The following is an 18,489-nucleotide window of genomic DNA, read 5'->3' as shown; positions in this document are numbered from 1 at the left end:
ATTTCATTCAGTTTGAGTTGATGAAGGAATATATATATCAAAATTACATATTTAAAAGATACTTTTGTAGCTAACAAAAAAAAAAAAAAAAACAATGTACAACATCATAACATAACAGGCATTAACTAAATTAAAAACAGAACACCATTCATTGTTAAATTTTAAATTGCAATTTCAAAAAAAAACGTTTATGAAAATTCATGACAATTCATATGAACTTCGATAAAATCGATACCTAAACAATAGTGAAATATAGAATACGTAACAGTTAGCCAATCGCTTTTCAGACATTGATTATGGTACGATATATATATCTGGCTGTTGAAAGACCATTTAGCAGAATTTCACAGATTCACGAGAACGCGGCAGATTTTTATGCAACAAAAAAAAATGAGCAATCAGTGGGTTATCACTTTAATTGTAGGCTTCTTAGCTTTATCTAAAGCAACCATTATTTCTCAAAAATATGCTGCGAAACTTGACTTTAATGATAAGAAGTCAAACAATGACCTTTTAGGGGAACATGATGCTAAATCTTTGACTGAGTGCGCCGCAATGTGTCAAAGGGAGTGCGTGTTTTTTGGTTTTAATCCTAAAATGAAGAAATGCCGTACCCACAAAAAAAGTCTAACATCTGGGCTGTCTGATGAGCTGTCTGAGGAGGCCGGCTGGAGATACTACTCGGATAACGGTATGTATATTTGGTTTTTTTATTCTCTTAGCTTCTTTGATTTTTTAGGTACTTCTCGAGGGGACAGGATTTTTTTTTTTATCAAGTTTCCTGTATTTTTTTTTTTTTTTTTTTCTAGCATGCCCAAAGATTGCAAAGATCTTCAAGAAAATGGACAAACCATCACAGGGGTGTATGATATATACCCCTACAGAACATTAACCATTCCAATAAGTGTCCACTGCGACATGACCACGATGGGCGGTGGATGGACGGTAGGTTTTTTTTTTATTTTATAATTAAAAGTACTTAATATAACACACTTTGCTTTGGTGGTTTTAAGGATTTTAGGATTGTATTGTAGTTTATCTCATAAAAAATGGATCCTACGAATGTTCGAAGCAATAAATTGAAATGTAATGTATGTTAATTTTTACAGGCAATTCAGAAACGCGTAGACGGATCCCTGAGCTTTGACAGGAACTGGGTTGATTATAAGAATGGTTTTGGTTCACCAGAACAGAATGTCTGGATTGGTAAGTGTAAATCGGTTTCAAATAAGAACTTTTTAGTCCTTCAAAGTTTTAAGATAAAAAAAATTCTTGTGGCAAGCAAAAAATTATAATGTTAAGAAGACCAGGTAATGTGTGTTCTATGATATTCAGATATCGTGTTTTATTGATATTTCAAATAATAAAAAAAAAATAGAAAAGAAGAATATCATTTAGCGGCATATTCTAATGATACAAAATTCAGCAATATTGTTTACAGTTATGGAAAATAATTTGATTTTTCATTACGGTAGATTCATATAGATTTTAAAAGAATTAATTGTATTCGATGAACTTTTCAGATGATTTCAAATATATCTTAATACAGGAAATGACGTAATCCATAAATTAACAAAAGAAAACACCTCATCCCTGTATGTGTCCATCACTCTCCAGAATGGTACAACGCTGTATGAATTGTACGACCGATTCTCTGTCTCCGACGAAGCAGGAAAATATCAACTCTCTCTTGCAGGACCTGCCACAGGGACACTAGGTAAGTGTATTTATGTTAAGTTCTTAAAATTGGGTTCAAATCACGTATATTATCAATAAGTATTCTTTTCTGTATTGAAAGATTATAAAGTTCTTGAAAGAAAGAAAGATGTGTTTTTTTCTGATATTATGTATACTTATTTCATTCCACGCTAAATAAACATGTTTAATATTACAGAATTTCATTTGCAGATACAATTCATATACTCAGTAGATATTGAATTTGTTATTGTCATGTAGATAAAATTTCTAATTATACATCTTATGTACGAGGAAAAATTATTTTTTTTTAAACAAACAAATCCAATAATTACATTTGTTCAACATTGCTTTTCAGATTGGGTTTCCTGATATTTTTTTTATAATTCACATTTTAACTGATACGGAAAAAGTTTACAATAATAATAATTAAATAATAATCTGATTTTCAATGATCCACATTTTTTACTACTACTGAATAAGAAGTTTACAGTGCGTCATTACTCTTAAATTTCTAAAGGTTTGCAAAAATTTGATGATAAAAAATATTTGATCGGATAAATATTCAAATAAAAAAAGCTTAAAATGCCAAATTCAAAAGACCTCAACGCGTTTCACATTTACATTTATTTAATAGGAAATCTACCATCTTTAAAGATTCACAGATACACCATATCTTATCTTGTTATTTATGATTTACTTTATATTGCATGTTATACATTTTTGAAGGCACGTTCTCGGACAAATATTAAAATTTCTTTTTTTCATATTTTCTAGAATTTCAAATGACCTTTAACCCCCCCACCCACAGTGTAGCCCGTCTGTTGTATATTGTTACACTAGAAAGGATGCTATGTGAATTGTGTAGTGTTTTGTTGTCTTGTATTATTTTTATCTCTCCGTACAGGAAACAGCACGTTAAACAATGTATTTCAGACGTACTTCAGTATTAAGATTAATGTGATGTAAATTAATAACTATTTTCTCTGTTATATATTTTCTCTAATTCTGCAGATGCCAGTATGATAGAAACCAGGGATTCTACGGTGAACTAAATAAATATTATCGCTCTACCCAGCACCTAAAGCCGTCTATCTTAGAAGTACCTCAGTATTATTATTGACAATTAGATTAAAAAATAAATAAATCAATTAACTTTGTGATTCTTTTTGTTTGATTTTACAGGGGACAGTATGTTAAATACAGGTTTTATTTTACCGCGATCTGTCTGTGATGTTCTTCTCCACCCAGACAGGGTTCACGACGAGTATAGTGGATATAAATCTACTGATCTATTTTAAACAAGTGTCCATGTATATTTTTCTTTTTTAATTCTACAGGAGACAGTATGTTACACACCGCTTATTCTTACCTTGATCTGTCTGGGATGTCCTTCACCACCCCAGACAGAGATAACGACAGGGCTAGTTATAACTGTGCTGCTTCCGTAGAGGAGGCTGGTGGTTCCGCTACTGTCACCGAGCCTTCCTTAACGGTCAATGGTCCCCGGGGATCTGGTACTACCCATGGTATCCCACAGTAGAGTACGGGACGTCAGTGAAGGGGACCACCATGATGATCAGACGGAACTAGGTAAACATCATTACATCTTAATATCCATTTTTTTTTCTTTTTGTATCACTCTGAAATTTTCATTTATAAAAGTTGTTTTTTTTTTAAAGAAAAGATATGCTATCATACATTTATCTGTGAAGTATTAATTTAATTTTTTTTTAACAGACGAAAGATCATCCATGGATTACGGAAACCCCCAAGAGACGATTTTAAATTAATTTTTATCGCTGAGTTCTTTTTTTAATATTTAACATCAAGTAACAAACAGTAAAAGAAGGTGGTTGAACGGCTCTGTAAAGCGATACTGGATGTATTCAGTAAAAGATGTATTTTATATGTGTTGTAATAAATTTGAAAATAGAAATATTTCGTTCTTTTTTTCCAAACACTGATAAATGGAGATAACTGGGCGGAGAATTAGGATGAAGATTACTTTATTGTTAAACCTATTACAGTGGAACCTGTTTAATCCGACACATGCAATACTCTTTACTGTGATTTCAGCCATTTAATTTCATTTGTCATTTATAATTATCTCAATGATCTTTACACGCTGCAATACTACATCTTGTTTATTCCAACACATATATTTTTAATCTGTTCCCCGTGCATGTCGGATAAAACAAGTTTCATTGTAATAAAGATGTTAAGATATATATATTTTTTTTAAATCGACGGTAATTTTTTATTGTGTGTGTGTTTTTTTTTTTTCAAAACACTCTAACACAGATCCGGGATTAAAAGGTTACATTTGTAATTAGCTTTTTATTTTGACGTCACAAATCTTAAAAGCAAAATTTGAGATCATTTAAATCAAAAAAATCCAATTTGCAAAACAAGACAAGGAGTTAGAAAAAAAATAAGCACTGATTCATTATTTTTTGAAAGATGTTATCTTATATTTGCAACTGCTTTTGCAAATAAAAAGCAAGCTAACATTAATCAATATGTTTGCTAAAACTTTTGTAATTATGAGACTACATCTTTAAAAAATGATTCAATATGTGTGACAAGTCATTCTCCTTTATGCAATGTGTATACGATGGTTTATATACTAGTATATCCAAAAATTTGATAGACTACAACTTGAAATTTGTTATTAAATCAATAGGAAAAGTTTTAGGAGCTAATGATAAAAATTCAAGAAAAGTTTGTGAAACAAAGAGGCTTATGATAAATGTTGTCGTTTGCAGGTCAAACACCAAGGTCAATATAAAGGTAGTTTTGGTACCAAAAGAAACGTTCCTCACAATGAGTCTACCTTCTAAAATAAAAACCATATAAGCAGCAACAGTTCAGTAATTATGACCAAAGTTAGAGATTTTCAAAAGTAGGTCAAACTGGACAAGGTCAAGGAGTCAATATTAATGATGCCCAAAAGAATTTCAGAAAGAATACACAGGTGAAATATAAAAGTCACGAAATCAACCATTCAAAAGTTATCACCAAAGTTTTTTCAAAAGGTGGTCAAAGTCTGATGTCCAAATAAAAGGATAAAAATATAAAAAAAAAAAAATATTGGTATTCAAGAGAAGCTCTTACCACAAGAAATGAACCCGTAAAATAGTTAACCCCTAGCACAAAATATTCAGTAAATACGACCAAAGTTTACGTTTTTGAAAAGTAGGTCAAATCCATAAGATCAAGGTTAAAGGTCATTACTGTTTGTACTCAAGAGAAGGTCTTATCAAAATATAAGCGTGAGGAGTATGATATCACTTGATTTAACCGTGTAGTAGCTATGGCTAAGAATAAAATTTTGAAAATTTCTTTAAAAGTGAGTCAAACATAAAGATCAAAGTCAAAAATACCTTTACCCTAGGAAAAGTTTTTACACGTTGAATACACCAGTGAAATATTAAAGTCATTGTTCATATGACCAAGGCTCAAATTCCAAATTCCAAATTGACCGTCAAAGTAAAGAAAAAAAACTGTGAAATATGAAATCCTTAGCTCAAACCAATTAAAGGCTGTAGTCAGGGCTAATTGATTTACCACTTACAGATAAATCAGGAAAAAAAATAGCAAACAAACAGACAACTTGACCGACCGTCCTAGGAAAATATATTTGCCCCTTATTTTTTGGATTACGGATAGAAATTTAAGAAAGAAAACACTTTGTGCTAAAATGTTTGTTTCTATGGTCAGAAAAGACCCCAGTAAGTTTCCTTGGGAAAATAACGAAACAATATAATGCACTGTCTGTCTTTGTGTACATGCTATTCATAGTTTATTTAAAACATGAGGATAAACCTAGATCACTTCCGAGGAGACGAATATACAATCCGAGGATAAATCTAAATCTCTTCCGAGGAGAGGAATATACGATCCGAGGATAAATCTAGATGACTTCCGAGGAGACGAATATACGATCCGACGTTAACTTAAGAATACTCCATTTAATGATTTAGAACTTTATACACCATGCTTAATGAAATTATATAACAAAAGATAATGGTTGCAAATGTTTATTTTAATTAAAAGAGAATGAATCATTATGTAACAGAACACTCTTCATGCTCCAAATAAAATGGAGAATCCTCACAAATAAAGGGGAGTTTTAGTCCGTCTTCTCCTGTATAGTACGTGTAGTTTCTCTCAGTCACCCAGCGCCATCTTCCGTCGTTATGATAAGTCAAAAGGAGGCCAAAGATTGGGTCAACTGCTGTCTCGCCCTCATCGTTAGGATTCCAGTTCTGATACGTCACTGGTGTCCAATTATCAAAAATGAGTCTTTCATTGTCGTCAAATGTCAAAACATTGGCACGAAATGCAAATGAACCGTTGAGATCAACTTCTGCAGAAAAGGACAAGAAAAAATTATATCATCTTCAAATTTGAAACACCACTGATACAATATGAGTTGTTGCTTTACATCCTGAATGCTCTAAAAATTATAAAATTTGATCCGCTGTATCCAAATTCAGTAGACATTTGAAGGGAAAGTATTCTCTTTTTTGCGTCGTGGTATGTGTAACAATAGAATATTTTCTAACGAGCATAAGCAAACCTAAGCCAAACTTTATTTCAATTTGAATAACAAAGGAATATAATGTTTATGGGTGAAATTAGAAATTAACAATTTTAATACACTGCAGAAATATATTTTCCAGATTTAATGTGCAGTGTTTTATTTAAAGTTTAAAATCAGATTTGTAGAAAGCAAAAAAAAAAATCTAAATAACTTTTTATCAAAGGTGTTATAATCTACATATTTTTTATGAAAGAGTATCAATTTTTTGATCAATTACAAATTGTAGAGAAATTTGAAAAAAAATATTTTTTTGCTATTGTATGCATTGATAAAAATGAAAGCATGTTATGAATTAATTGTTTACATATACCCAGGTTATGGGGTTTACGCCTTAAACAACAGTGCAATAACAAGATGTGTTTGTGAAACACTGATGCCCCCAATGGCAACATAGCGAAGGTTAAGCTTTCTCAAATGCAGATCAAATATGTTGGTACCTAAAGTATCTCAAATATGACATGGAAAACCCTTGCACCACCTGTTCAAAGTTACGGCCAAGGTTTTTTAAAGGTAACTCCGTTTGTAAAAGTAGGTCAAAAACCAAGGTCAATAAAGTGTTAAAAGTGTTGATATCCAATGAAAGCTCACTTGAGCCTTCGGCTCAAGTGAGCTAAAAAGCATGTAGAAACAAAAAGTTAAATGTTTTCTCAAATGACTATATAAGTGAAGTTTGAAAGACCTAAACCAATTCAAAAGTCCAATGAAAGTTTTCTTGTAAATGCGGCAATTTCTAAGTCAAAAGTTTGGAAGTTCTTTCAATGGAAAGCTCTTGTCACAAAGAATTGATATTTAAAATATGATATTCCTAGTAGCTATATTGTTAAGGTCAAAAAAAGTTTGGATTTTTTGTGTAAAAATGTGTCAAACTCCAAGGTCAAGTCAAAGAGTCAAGGATTTTTAATATCGAATGAAAGGTCTTGTCACAAAGGTTTCGTAAACGTTATGGCCAAGGTTAAAGTTTTTCGCAAGTACTAAAATCTCCAAGGTCAAAGTTTTTGGTATCCAATGAAATGTCTTAACAAAAATATATATATGTGAATTATATGTAAATTATAACAATCTGTTCAAAGATATGGCCAAAGTAAAAGTTTGGATTTTTATAAAACTAGATCAAACTCATAGGTCAAGGTCAAAATGTTTATTGGTACCCTAAAAAGGTCTGTCACAAAAAAATACACAGAGATAGTCACACTAAATCAAAAGAGACAGAGAGAGAGAGAGAGAGACAGCAGAGAGACACACAAAGAGAGAGAGAGAGACAGACCGACAGACAGAGGGACGGACACGACAAAAATACGACATAAAAATGTTTTAATGACCACATTGTATATGGCCAAGTTATCTGATAAGTAGATTGTTTAAATACCCGGATGGAAACATTTAACCATAAAATGTATTGTTTAATTACCCGGATGTATGCGGTTTACGCCTAAAAACCTCCCATATCCGTCACCATACCAGACCAGAAGCTCTTCACCCGGCTCTACGTCACGTGACGTCATATAGAAGATGATGCCCTCGCACGTGATAGGAACAACATTTTCCTGTTGATATTTGGCGGGAGAATTAACGAATCGTAACCAGTTACTACAGGCCGGATCTTCTGCATCTATGTTGTAAGTACCATTAGTCCCCTGTTTATCTACCTTTGAAAACAATAAGATCCTAATGGTTAAGAATGAATTTTAGTTCAGAATATGTTGTATATTTTATACTTGATGCAATCAGATCCATGTTGATCAAAATAACTTTAAGGTAATGAATATTTAGGGATTAAAAGAATTTAAAAAATAAAGCGTTGTGAGAGTGTTACATTAGCAATACTAGTCCCCTACCGTGTAATCTGGTTTCCTCTAAAATTGAAAATTTTATCAGAAATCACTGAAGTGGATCAAAAATAAAAATTCATCTATAACTCATCAAAGTCAAGCAACATACACAGAAGCTAGTCAAACGGATAAACAGGCGGACATGGAGGAACGAAAGCAGAGGAAATTTTTAGTCCATCTGGTTTCAACGGCAGGGAACTAGAAATATGTAATTAAAATATGCAACTGCGATTCGTTTTCATTTTGTTTGATTCTTTGTGTGATTTTACCTGCCATGAATAGAAATCATCCTTCTTGTCTACAGTGTGAATAAGTCCTTCATATACACCGAGGATCGTGAACTTTGGAACAAAGGTCTCCGCCCATGCGCCCATCCCCGCTCCCGGAAGTGACGAAGATTTGATGGCGAATCCTGCGGGCGTGGTCAGATTAGCTCTCTGGTGAGGCAGGGAACCTAGAGGAATCTTACATGTACAAGATAATGTCAAGGACACGAAACAGAGGTCAAGGACACATAATTTTAAGTATAATATTAACTTCTTACATGATTCATCTAACTACTAATATAACATTTAGACAACAACAAGGTCAGTCAAACTCTACTTAAGGGAAACTTAATGGTGGAGGTCTAGCATTAAGGAAGCTCTAAACACTGCACATTAAAGAGTTCCTTATGCCACCTATCAGAGACCTTTAGTCTACAAACCAGTTTAGTGTATTTTTGTGTTGAAGTATCGCCTGTACAGATATTTAAGATACGACGTTTTTGGCATTCTAATATGTATCGTGAAACAAACCCTAAACGACGCATTTTTTTCATGTGGCTGTACATACCTTTGCATTAGGAATGTGTTTATATTTAGAACTTTGTACACCATGCTTAATGAAATCTGCACAAACTGAGGAGAGAAAATAAATACACTTAGAATATTGTCCTTACTTTGCAAGCATATTTTCCCCTGATATAAAATGAATTTAAAACTTTATAAGACAATATATTAAAAAAAAACCAAACCTGGTTAAAACAATATCTTTTTAGCATAACAAACGTTTAAAGTGTCTATCCATGGAAGCACTCTAACAATTTAAATGTGTATTATCACTGTCTTCATTTGAGAGGTAGACTTTTATCAAACTTATCATTACATGTAAATAAGGCATTTTACTAGTTTCTGATCCATTTTTATCTGTATTTCCTTTTCCCTTTAAAAAAATTTCTGATAAAAAATCTTATTCTTGATTAAAATATGTACAAACTGACAGATATGGTCATTTCATTTGATCCTTTTCTTAAAGAAAATCAGCAACAAACAAACACTCATTATAGTAAGAGTTATCTCTCTTGTCAGATAGTTAGTTAACCTTAATACTTACACCTCTTCTTCTCGGCCTCAATGTCCCATTCCCTCTGAGCAATCTTATAGAGTTCCTGTTAATGTAATAGGGTTCCAATTAATTTAATAGAGTTCCAATGAATGTAATAGAGTTCCTGTTCATGTAATAGAGCTCCTATTATTGTAATAAAGTTTCCGTTGATGTAATAGAGTTCCATATATTATAATAGAGTTCCCTTTAATGTAATGGAGTTTTTGTTATTGTGATAGAGTCTCTTTTAATGTAATAGCGTTCCTGTTATAAAGTATTTTATTACAGTTTCTGTTAATCTAATAGAGTCCCTGTTATTGTAATAGAGTTCTTGTAGTTGTATTAGAGTTCTTTTTAATGTAATAGAAATCCTGTTAATGTAATAGACTTCCTGATCGTGTAATAGAGTTCCTTTTATTGCAACAGAGTTTCTGTTAATGTGATAGAGTTCCTGTTAATGTAATTTAGTTCCTGTTAATGTGATAGAGTCCCTGTAATTGTAATATAGTTCCTGTTATTGTAATAGACTTCCTGTTCATGTAATAGAGTTCGTGTAATGGAATTCCTTTCATTGTAATAGAGTTCCTGTTGATGTAATAGAGTTTCTGTTATTATAATAGAGTTCCTTTTAATATGATATAGTTCCTGTAATTGTACTGTAGTTCCTGTTAATATGATTGAGTTCCTGTTATTGTAATAGAGTTCCATTTATTGTAATAGAGTTCCTGTTCATGAAAACGAGTTCCAGTAAATATGATAAAGTCCCTGGTAATATAATACATTTCTGTTAATGTGGTAGAATGATTAGCCTGTTAGAAGATTGTGGCAGAGATAAAGCAAAAGTTGAACAGAAAAACCAGAGAACCACAGATCCTTGTAGTGTACAGCATTCGATGTACTTTTGAATTTTCTTAATAAGAGGGCTACATTTCTGCAGCTGGTGAATTCAGAACAAAAGCATTTCTGAAGATTTAATGAAAAACACGTTTATCCTTAAAATATATTCAAGGTCAGCCTTCTCTCTCTGTCTCTCTCTCTGTCTCTCTCTCTGTCTCTCTCTCTCTCTCTCTCTCTCTCTCTCTCTCTCTCTCTCTCTCATACTTACATTTCTTTCTTGATATATGTTGAAAAAATTCATCTCTGAAGCGAAAAAAAAATTATTTTATTTCCAGTATAAACTTGGCTATAAGTAATTTCTAAGCAATTTTCCTCTCCATATGTATATGATGGTTATGTAACCTTAGATCTACAGCGCAATTTCATGCATGTTATCGTCTCAGCAGTAAGTAATTCAAAAGGAATGCTTACATGAATTAGATTTTAAACGTAGATACTATTATACGGTTCAGGTTGTAAGATAAATAGTTTTTAATTAATTTACTTTATTGTATAACGACGTCTCGACTCCGGCAGTCAGAAATTAATAAATAAAAATCTTCGTTTTCCGGAATTTTTTTAAACTTACATTCACTCCTGTTCTCTTACTTTCAATATATTTGGTGAGAACTTTTTCTTTTTCCTCCGAGTCTAGGACGACCATGTGAGCTCCCTGCTGGTGACAGAAGTCACTGGAATTCAACATGGACGTCGGTTCCTTGTGGAAAGAGAAACACCAGCCACTCACATTGACAAATCCCGGGGAGCATCTCAAAACCTCGGATCCGGAAATTCCAGGGGAACATGTCAAAGGTTCCGAATTAATGGTGATCAAAACTTTCAAATGATATAAATCATATAAAGGTATTAATGTTTTCTAGATTATGCTTTTAACTTTAAGACATTTCCACTCTCACAATTTTATGTTTTCACATTGTATATAGTTTCATTTAATTATATAACGTTTCATGTACTTCAATTCACGTCAATGAGCCACGGTAAATATGATACAATTTCAATGATAAGATTTAAGGAATCAAGCTTTTTTTAACCTATGTTAAATACTAATTCATAACTTCAGGCAATTTGCGCGTAATCCTACGTTTTGATATAGCGTATAAAATAAGTTGAAATATGCTTCATTCTGTATCATTTAATTTCAGTCTAGACGATTTTTCGTGTGACGTAGGCAGCTTATGTTAGAGGATATAAAATGAATTCTTTATCCAATCAAATGACGCGTTACATCTAGAATTAAATTATTAATGTTAAGTATTCTAGAGAACTGAATTGTCCTCCTTTTTACGGAAGAGGAAGTCTTTGCTTCAGAAAAAAAAATCCTTACAGTTGTAGTGAATGTGTCACAATATTAACAATGTTTCAATATTTTTCTATTTTCTTTTTGAAATACTGATATGTAGTGTTATAGTTTGAATTTGTTTTTTATATCATAAGTGTAATTGTTTATTTGTCCGTTTTTGTCAGGTCAGAGTTTATAGTGTATTTTTAGTCCGTTTCCGTTTTTATCCCTTTGATTATCTTTAGTGTATTTTTAGAAAGAGTAAGTAAGTTTAGCAGAAGATCAAGTTGATGTCAGATACAGAGATGTAGATCGTTTAAGTAAATAGGTTTTAATAGAGATTTTAGTTATTTATGTTTACAGAAGGTGAAAGGTAAAGTTAGGAAAACAGATTTTAAGATGATACAGATTGATAAGAATAATAAGATTGTGATATATAAGGTAAAAGAACTAGAGTCAGGTCTTCTGTTTCATTCAGTGTTTGTTATCATAATAGTAAATCTGTATAAATAGGTCCGGAGTTAGAAAACTAGTATATGAAGTTAGATATATATAGATAATTTGTCAGCTTTGTACTTATTTGATTTACAGGTATGTGCAAATTTTCCAATGTGGCATTTTTTCATTGCTTTTCTTTTCAGTCTCATCATGTATTTGTATTGTTTTGTTTATGTGCTTGTTTATTAAATGTGAAACCAAAATAACCAGAGTCGTATATTCAGCAAAGGATAATCGACAGTCGCCACAACAGTGTCAAAGCTTCGATTTACAACAAATTCAAAAGTTATAGACCCCTCCCCTTTTCTGTGTTTTACATTAATTTTAACCATTTGGAAGGTGGGCTTTTATTCATTTTACCTGTAACAATCCAACACAGTAGGGATACTGCTACAATCGGAAGGCCTCTTGACATTACGTTGAAAAAAATGCATTGGGTATTTCTACAAAAGTAAATAAGTAAATTATTAAATGCCAGGAAGAGGATTTCAGTGATTTTCTTTGAAAGAAGAAAAATTAAAACCAATGTATTTTTATGTAAACAAGATGATGTGACATAAAGAGAGGGAGGTTATTCTATTCTTGTCTTTTCTTTAACAAGTTTATGTCGCCCGCGCGGCGCAGTGGATAAAGCGTCTGCTCTAGAGTCGCCTGCGTGGCGCAGCGGTTAGAGCGTCTGCTCTAAAGTCGCCCGCGTGACACAGTGGTTAAAGTGTCTCGCCTGCGATGTGCAGTGGTTAGAGCGTCTGCTTTAGAGCCGCCTGCGTTGTGCAGTGGTTAGAGCGTCTGCTTTAGAGCCGCCTGCGTTGTGCAGTGGTTAGAGCGTCTGCTTTAGAGCCGCCTGCGTTGTGCAGTGGTTAGAGCGTCTGCCTTAGTGCTGCCAACGTTGTGCAGTGGTTAGAGTGTCTGCTTATAGAGGTGCCCGTTTTGTCGTTTGACAGTGGTACGTAATTTAACTGATCAGGAGTGCACTCTCTGTAGAAGATTGATCCTAGAGCGTCTGCTCTTTAGAGCTGCAGTGGTTAGAGCGTCTGCTGTTAGAGCCGCGCGTGGTGCAGTGGTTAGAGCGTCTATTATAGAGCCGCCCGCGTGGTGCAGTGGTTAAAGCGTCTGCTTTAGAGGTGCCCGCGTGGTGCAGTGGTTAGAGCGTCTGCTTTAGAGGTGCCCGCGTGGTACAGTGGTAAGAGGGTCTGCTCTAGAGCTGCCTGCGTGGTGCAGTGGTTAGAGCGTCTGCTTTAGAGCCGCCTGCGTTGTGCAGTGGTTAGAGCGTCTGCTTTAGAGCCGCCTGCGTTGTGCAGTGGTTAGAGCGTCTGCTTTAGAGGTGCCCGCGTGGTGCAGTGGTTAGAGGGTCTGCTTTAGAGTCGCCCGCGAAGTGCAGTGGTAAGAGCGTCTGCTTTAGAGCCGCCTGCGTTGTGCAGTGGTTAGAGCGTCTGCTTTAGAGCCGCCTGCGTTGTGCAGTGGTTAGAGCCTCTGCTTTAGAGGTGCCCTGGTGGTGCAGTGGTTAGAGCGTCTGCTTTAGAGTCGTCCGACTGCTGCAGTGGTTAGAGCGTCTGCTATAGAGCTACCTGCGTTGTGCAGTGGTTAGAGCGTCTGCTTTAGAGCCGTCTGCGTTGAGCAGTGGTTAGAGCGTCTGCTTTAGAGCCGCCTGCGTTGTGCACTGGTTAGAGCGTCTGCCTTAGTGCCGCCTGCGTTGTGCAGTGGTTAGAGCGTCTGCTTTAGAGGTGCCCGCGTGGTGCAGTGGTTAGAGGGTCTGCTTTAGAGTCGCCCGCGAAGTGCAGTAGTTAGAGGTCTGCCATGAAGTTGCCCGTGTGGTGCAGTGGTTGGAGCGTCTGCTATAGAGCCGCCTGCGTTGTGCACTGGTTAGAGTACGTGTCTGCCATAGAGTCGCAAAGTAACGAAGTGATCCAGTTCAATGTCTTTGAGTGCTAAGTATAGGACAAAATTTGGAGCTCTCCTCTGGTTATCGATGGCTTCTCCATATGAGAGAAAAATTCTCGAGAAGCACTGCACGTTGAACAATATATAGAATCATTGAAATGTATATCACGCTATTCTAGAATAATTATCTTAAATGAAATTTGTCCTAAATGAAATGCATATATATCGTGCTTTTTAATATTTTAGAATAATTCTGGAAAAAGTGCGATTTGTGTTAACTTTGGGCTTTGTGCAAGACTAAAGCTAAGGTATTGTTTTATTTTGTGTATTTGGGGTCATTGATTGTAGTTATTTATAAAAAGGAGGAGTTGTTTTAAATATTTCATGTACAATCAAACCATTGCTTAGCGTTTAATTTACATCATCCTTTTAACAAACTTGCAAGGATATCAATATGCTTTCCCCCTTACAAGCATTTCAAAGGCAATGACTGACTGATGCCAAAGGAAGTGTTGATATTTTACTTGTGTCTTTCAATTTGAACAACAATTATCAACAAAATAAAACTTAGTAACAAACTTTTTTGAAAATTAATACGAGGAGACTTTTTATTTACGCGGAAATGCGGCCTCTGAACACCTTAACAACCTCCGATGACAAAAGAGTGCCTGTTTTTATTTTGTTTAAACAATGTTTTTCCTCATTAGCGTACATCTCATTGTTTCCTAGGTAACATAAAAACAGCAATTTAATTGATAACTTCTACACTAGTGCTCACTATTTAGTTTGTAAATCTTTTGTTTTAAATATATTTTAATCAGGTCAATGTTTTTCTCAATTACATTTTTGTTAAGATCTACATAAAAATCTTGAGATTTTTCAATATTTTATTTCGAGCATAGGCGTCGGAAGCAAATTGAAAGTAGGGGGGGGGGGGCTAAACCAACAAAAAAGGGTAACTCCCAATTTTAAATGCCTATACTATGTCTATCTTTGCAAGCCCCCCCCCCCCGCCCCCTCGATTCTGACGCCTATGTCGAGAAAAAAACTTTTTAAAGGAATTCTAATTAAGTCACTGTCGATTCAGCCATCATTTGCCGGTGGAGAGCTTCAAATCTTCTAGCTAGCCTCGACACTTACGGAGGTTGAGCAGGGGGGATCTATTTCTCTCCAGCACCTATTGCGACACGGGACCTCGGTTTATACAATCTCATCCGAGAAAAAGGTCTCCACATCCCAAAGTGGGATTCGAACAGGCGACGTAAGGATCGACGCCCTTACTTCCCGACTCTAGAACTGACGTTGTAACCACTGCGCGGGCGGCTGTAAATTGATAGAAAGATCAGGAAATGAAACTCTTCTTGCATTTCATAGCTTATCTCTCACCAGTTAAATGCACTTGCGGAATTTGCTAATATGAGTATATGTAGTGTGTTATTATTCAAACAATTTCAGTAACTGTATATTTATGTACTGGCTAGAGGAGCAACCCTTCGGTGACTTACTTCCCCTTCCACCTTCATCTCTCTTACATTTCATTCAACAATCAGAAATAAATTAAAAAAAACAGCGAATGAATAAAAAAATTAGAAGTAAGATTATTGTGTTAACACAAAGGTTTCTTAAGGAACACTAGAAGAACCTGTAAGTTGTAACAGCTTGTTTCTGACTCTTTTGTAATAAAGAAAGCAGTAAATATGTTCAAATGATAAATATTTATCGCTACATGTGTTTTACGTGTGCCTGAAAACACGTGTATACATAAAACACGCGAAGCGGCCGTACAAGTTGACAACAGGCGGTATTGTCCGAAATATAAGGTGAGAATTATGACAATAGTCAGTATGACTGGATAACGCCAAGAAAACAGTTTCATCATTAAAAGGAAATTGACTAATAAAAGTAATCTTTATTAGTTACTACTAAAGTATTTCAACCAATCATTGGATTTATTCAATTTTTTATTGTTGTATGAAAATAGAAGAGAGGGGGAAGTGTGTGGGAGAGCGAGTAAGAGAGATAAGGAAGGGAGGGGGCGAATAAGAGGTAGAAGTAAGATAGGAGAGAAAAGGAATTAAGAGAAAGAACGATAGACATACACAGTCACAGTTAGATTTAGAGGCCAAGAGAGGGAGCCCCCCATCTTACTTCTGCCTTACATTAAATTTTAAAAGTAAAAATGTATATGTATGGGCTGTTACTCTCCCCACTTTTTGTTGCAGTAAAGTCAAATATAAGTACATCTAATGTATGAAAAAGAAATTGGTATTGAAAATTTAAAAAAAAATTGCCAATTCCCCCGAATTTCACATTTTTACATTTATTTTTTTGGTTTGTAAGAGGTTTTTTTTTACTTTATTGGTTTGTAAAGAAGGAGAGGAGGAAGAATTATTTTTTAGAGAGACAACATAGGAGAGAGAGAGAGGGAGGAAAGATTGAGAGAGAGAAGAAAGAATGAGAGAGAAGAAAGAATGAGAGAAAAAAGAAATGAGAGAGAGAGAAGAAAGAAAAGAGGAGAGAGGAAGAAAGAGAGAGAGAAAGAATGAGAGAGAGAGAGAAAAAATAAGAGAGAGAGAGAGAGAGAGAGAGAGAGAGAGAGAGAGAATACAGAGAGAAAGGGGAGTCAGTCGTCAATGATAGTTTCTGGTTGTCAGACGGCCGACATATTAAATACCGCTCTATAAATAAACACCATTCATTCAATAAGAGTACATGAATAGATAAATTATTATCAAAGATCCCTATAAAAGGAACTAAATAAGCGTTTTTTGAAGGGAGAGAGAAAGAGAGAGAGAGACAGAGAGAGAGAGAGAGAGAGAGAGAGAGAGAGAGAGAGAGAGAGAGAGAGAGAGAGAGAGAGAGAGAGAGAGAGAGAGAGAGAGAGAGAGTGGTGTTATCATATCAGATACGGTATAACGAAGTGATACGGAAATCTTTACTTTGTGCAGAAAGGATAGACTTCTTTTTTGGCATAACTTGGGAGATATATAAAGAGTAGGAAGATAGATACGCTTACTTCTTTGTTCCTAAATTCAGATCCCCTCTAAAAAAAAATTATGAAGCATGTTTTTTATTTCCTAAATTGTTACCTTTTGTATAACACACGTACATAACGTACTTTACATGATAACAGCTAAACTGACTTAAATTTTTATTGCAACTTAACTTCTACTTGTTAAGGTAAAAAAATATGCCCTTTCATTTTTTCTTAACTTTCAAGAGATTTTTTTTCATACAAAACTGTGTTGAATCTTCATTTCTTATCCAACCCAGGAGTTTTATGGATGGTTTCCGTAAATTGTAATTTTTTAAATGTACACTGTAATGTCCTCTCTATATTGTGTGAACAATTTATGAGAATAATATAAACTGTCTATAGTATATATCAAAAGATGATAAGGTTCAAAGCGTGATTTGTATCAGTTTCATGTCCTCAGAATACATTGTTATTTATGTGACATATTACTGATTTAATGAGGTTTAACAAAGATTGGGCGTAGGGAATTATATGTATTAATTTAATGCAAAAGGGAACCAGGCGATATAATCAAATTGTGTCATTTGTAAAATTATTAATTTCTTGTACTTTGTAAAGTTGTAAAATTAATTTGTAACTTATTACTCCGACATTTGATTGGGAGATGGAGGGTCACACTTCGTATTTTCCAGCTAATGCTTATTATCCCCTTGGATATGAAAATTCGCTTTTGTCCTTGAAAATAATTACTTTCTGAGGAAAATACAAACTTTTCTTTAAAACCGATTCCAATGAATTGTGATTTATATAAGGATATTTTCGAAATTTACTCAATCGGAGGATTGTTTTAAAATTACCAAAAATAAAACTTAAGATTTTCAATTGTCTACTAAGTATCAAGTAGCTAAAATAGACCATTACATATCAAAACCTTTTGAGTCCTGTCATTCGAATATAAAAAAAAGATTGTATTTTATTTATCATAGTATAAAATGTCACAGATTTAATTTTATTCTTAGTCGAAGGATAACCATTTAAAAACCGACAAAGTTAAATAATATGACAATTCCTATATAAATCTTACCTCTGAAATCGGCGTGTTAAAAATCCCGTGAAAAAGAAGGAAAATGAAATTAAGACGAATATGGAGTCACATGACAGTCATGTGATTGATTTGAGGTAGTGATGAATGGATGACAGATGACAGGAATAGAGAGTGAAACACAAAAGCGGGACAATTAAGTGTAAAACACAAAGGAAGAGCAATCAAGCGTGAACGGCGAAGGCTGAGTAATCAAGCGTGAATTTCCTTAGGTCGCTGTCTCCATTATACAGGCGACCTTTGTTCTATTTTAGTTGTACAATGTAGGTGTTTGTACTCTATGCTATGAAGAGAAATGTATCTTTTATTTCTTCTTAAAAGTCAGCATTCGTCGATCATATTGAAGGATGACTTTTGAAG

General features: G+C 34.2%; 2 protein-coding genes and 1 long non-coding RNA gene across 4 annotated transcripts; 2 read left to right on the top strand and 1 right to left on the bottom strand.

Annotated features, from left to right (window-relative positions):
• Nucleotides 1-597: 597 nt before the first annotated feature.
• Nucleotides 598-2,996, top strand: LOC134244829 (fibroleukin-like). Its single transcript, XM_062727082.1, has 5 exons — nt 598-695; nt 810-945; nt 1,110-1,206; nt 1,550-1,717; nt 2,881-2,996. Exons 1-5 carry the CDS (start codon nt 598-600, stop codon nt 2,994-2,996), a joined length of 615 nt encoding a protein of 204 aa, XP_062583066.1.
• Nucleotides 2,997-3,134: 138 nt separating this feature from the next.
• Nucleotides 3,135-3,628, top strand: LOC134244833 (uncharacterized). The gene is made up of 2 exons (XR_009987291.1): nt 3,135-3,288; nt 3,436-3,628. It is a non-coding gene; the product is annotated as an uncharacterized LOC134244833 (long non-coding RNA).
• Nucleotides 3,629-5,728: 2,100 nt separating this feature from the next.
• Nucleotides 5,729-18,174, bottom strand: LOC134244832 (uncharacterized). Of its 2 annotated transcripts, none has more exons than XM_062727085.1 (9): nt 18,112-18,174; nt 12,533-12,615; nt 10,984-11,211; nt 10,604-10,638; nt 9,508-9,562; nt 8,968-9,032; nt 8,403-8,597; nt 7,713-7,950; nt 5,729-6,067 (listed from the first exon to the last, which is right to left on the bottom strand). In XM_062727085.1, the coding sequence occupies exons 2-9, from the start codon at nt 12,585-12,587 to the stop codon at nt 5,766-5,768; spliced, it is 1,173 nt and encodes a 390-aa protein (XP_062583069.1). In that variant the 5' UTR covers nt 12,588-12,615; nt 18,112-18,174; the 3' UTR covers nt 5,729-5,765. The 2 variants fall into 2 exon arrangements, with proteins under 2 accessions (XP_062583069.1, XP_062583070.1); XM_062727086.1 differs by lacking the exon at nt 18,112-18,174 and adding an exon at nt 14,667-14,671.
• Nucleotides 18,175-18,489: the final 315 nt, after the last annotated feature.

This window comes from Saccostrea cucullata, unplaced genomic scaffold (assembly GCF_032062105.1).
Source record: "Saccostrea cucullata isolate Sc308-1 unplaced genomic scaffold, CSIRO_AGI_Scuc_v1 ctg2538, whole genome shotgun sequence".
Classification (NCBI taxonomy): domain Eukaryota; kingdom Metazoa; phylum Mollusca; class Bivalvia; order Ostreida; family Ostreidae; genus Saccostrea; species Saccostrea cuccullata.
The sequence above is the reverse complement of the archived record's forward strand: the minus strand, read 5'-3'. Positions and strand labels throughout refer to the sequence as shown.

Bases quoted from the DNA above. Each gene is read 5' to 3' on its own strand.
- LOC134244829 (XM_062727082.1), top strand. From the start codon at position 598: ATGAAGAAATGCCGTACCCACAAAAAAAGTCTAACATCTGGGCTGTCT. The intron at 946-1,109 runs GTAGGTTTTTTT...TAATTTTTACAG, and splicing joins CGATGGGCGGTGGATGGACG to GCAATTCAGAAACGCGTAGA. The intron at 1,718-2,880 runs GTAAGTGTATTT...TTGATTTTACAG, and splicing joins ACCTGCCACAGGGACACTAG to GGGACAGTATGTTAAATACA.
- LOC134244832 (XM_062727085.1), bottom strand. From the start codon at position 12,587: ATGTCAAGAGGCCTTCCGATTGTAGCAGTATCCCTACTGTGTTGGATT. The intron at 9,033-9,507 runs GTAAGTATTAAG...TTCTCTCCTCAG, and splicing joins TGAGGCCGAGAAGAAGAGGT to TTTGTGCAGATTTCATTAAG. The intron at 6,068-7,712 runs GTAATTAAACAA...CCTTTTCTGCAG, and splicing joins CGTAAACCGCATACATCCGG to AAGTTGATCTCAACGGTTCA.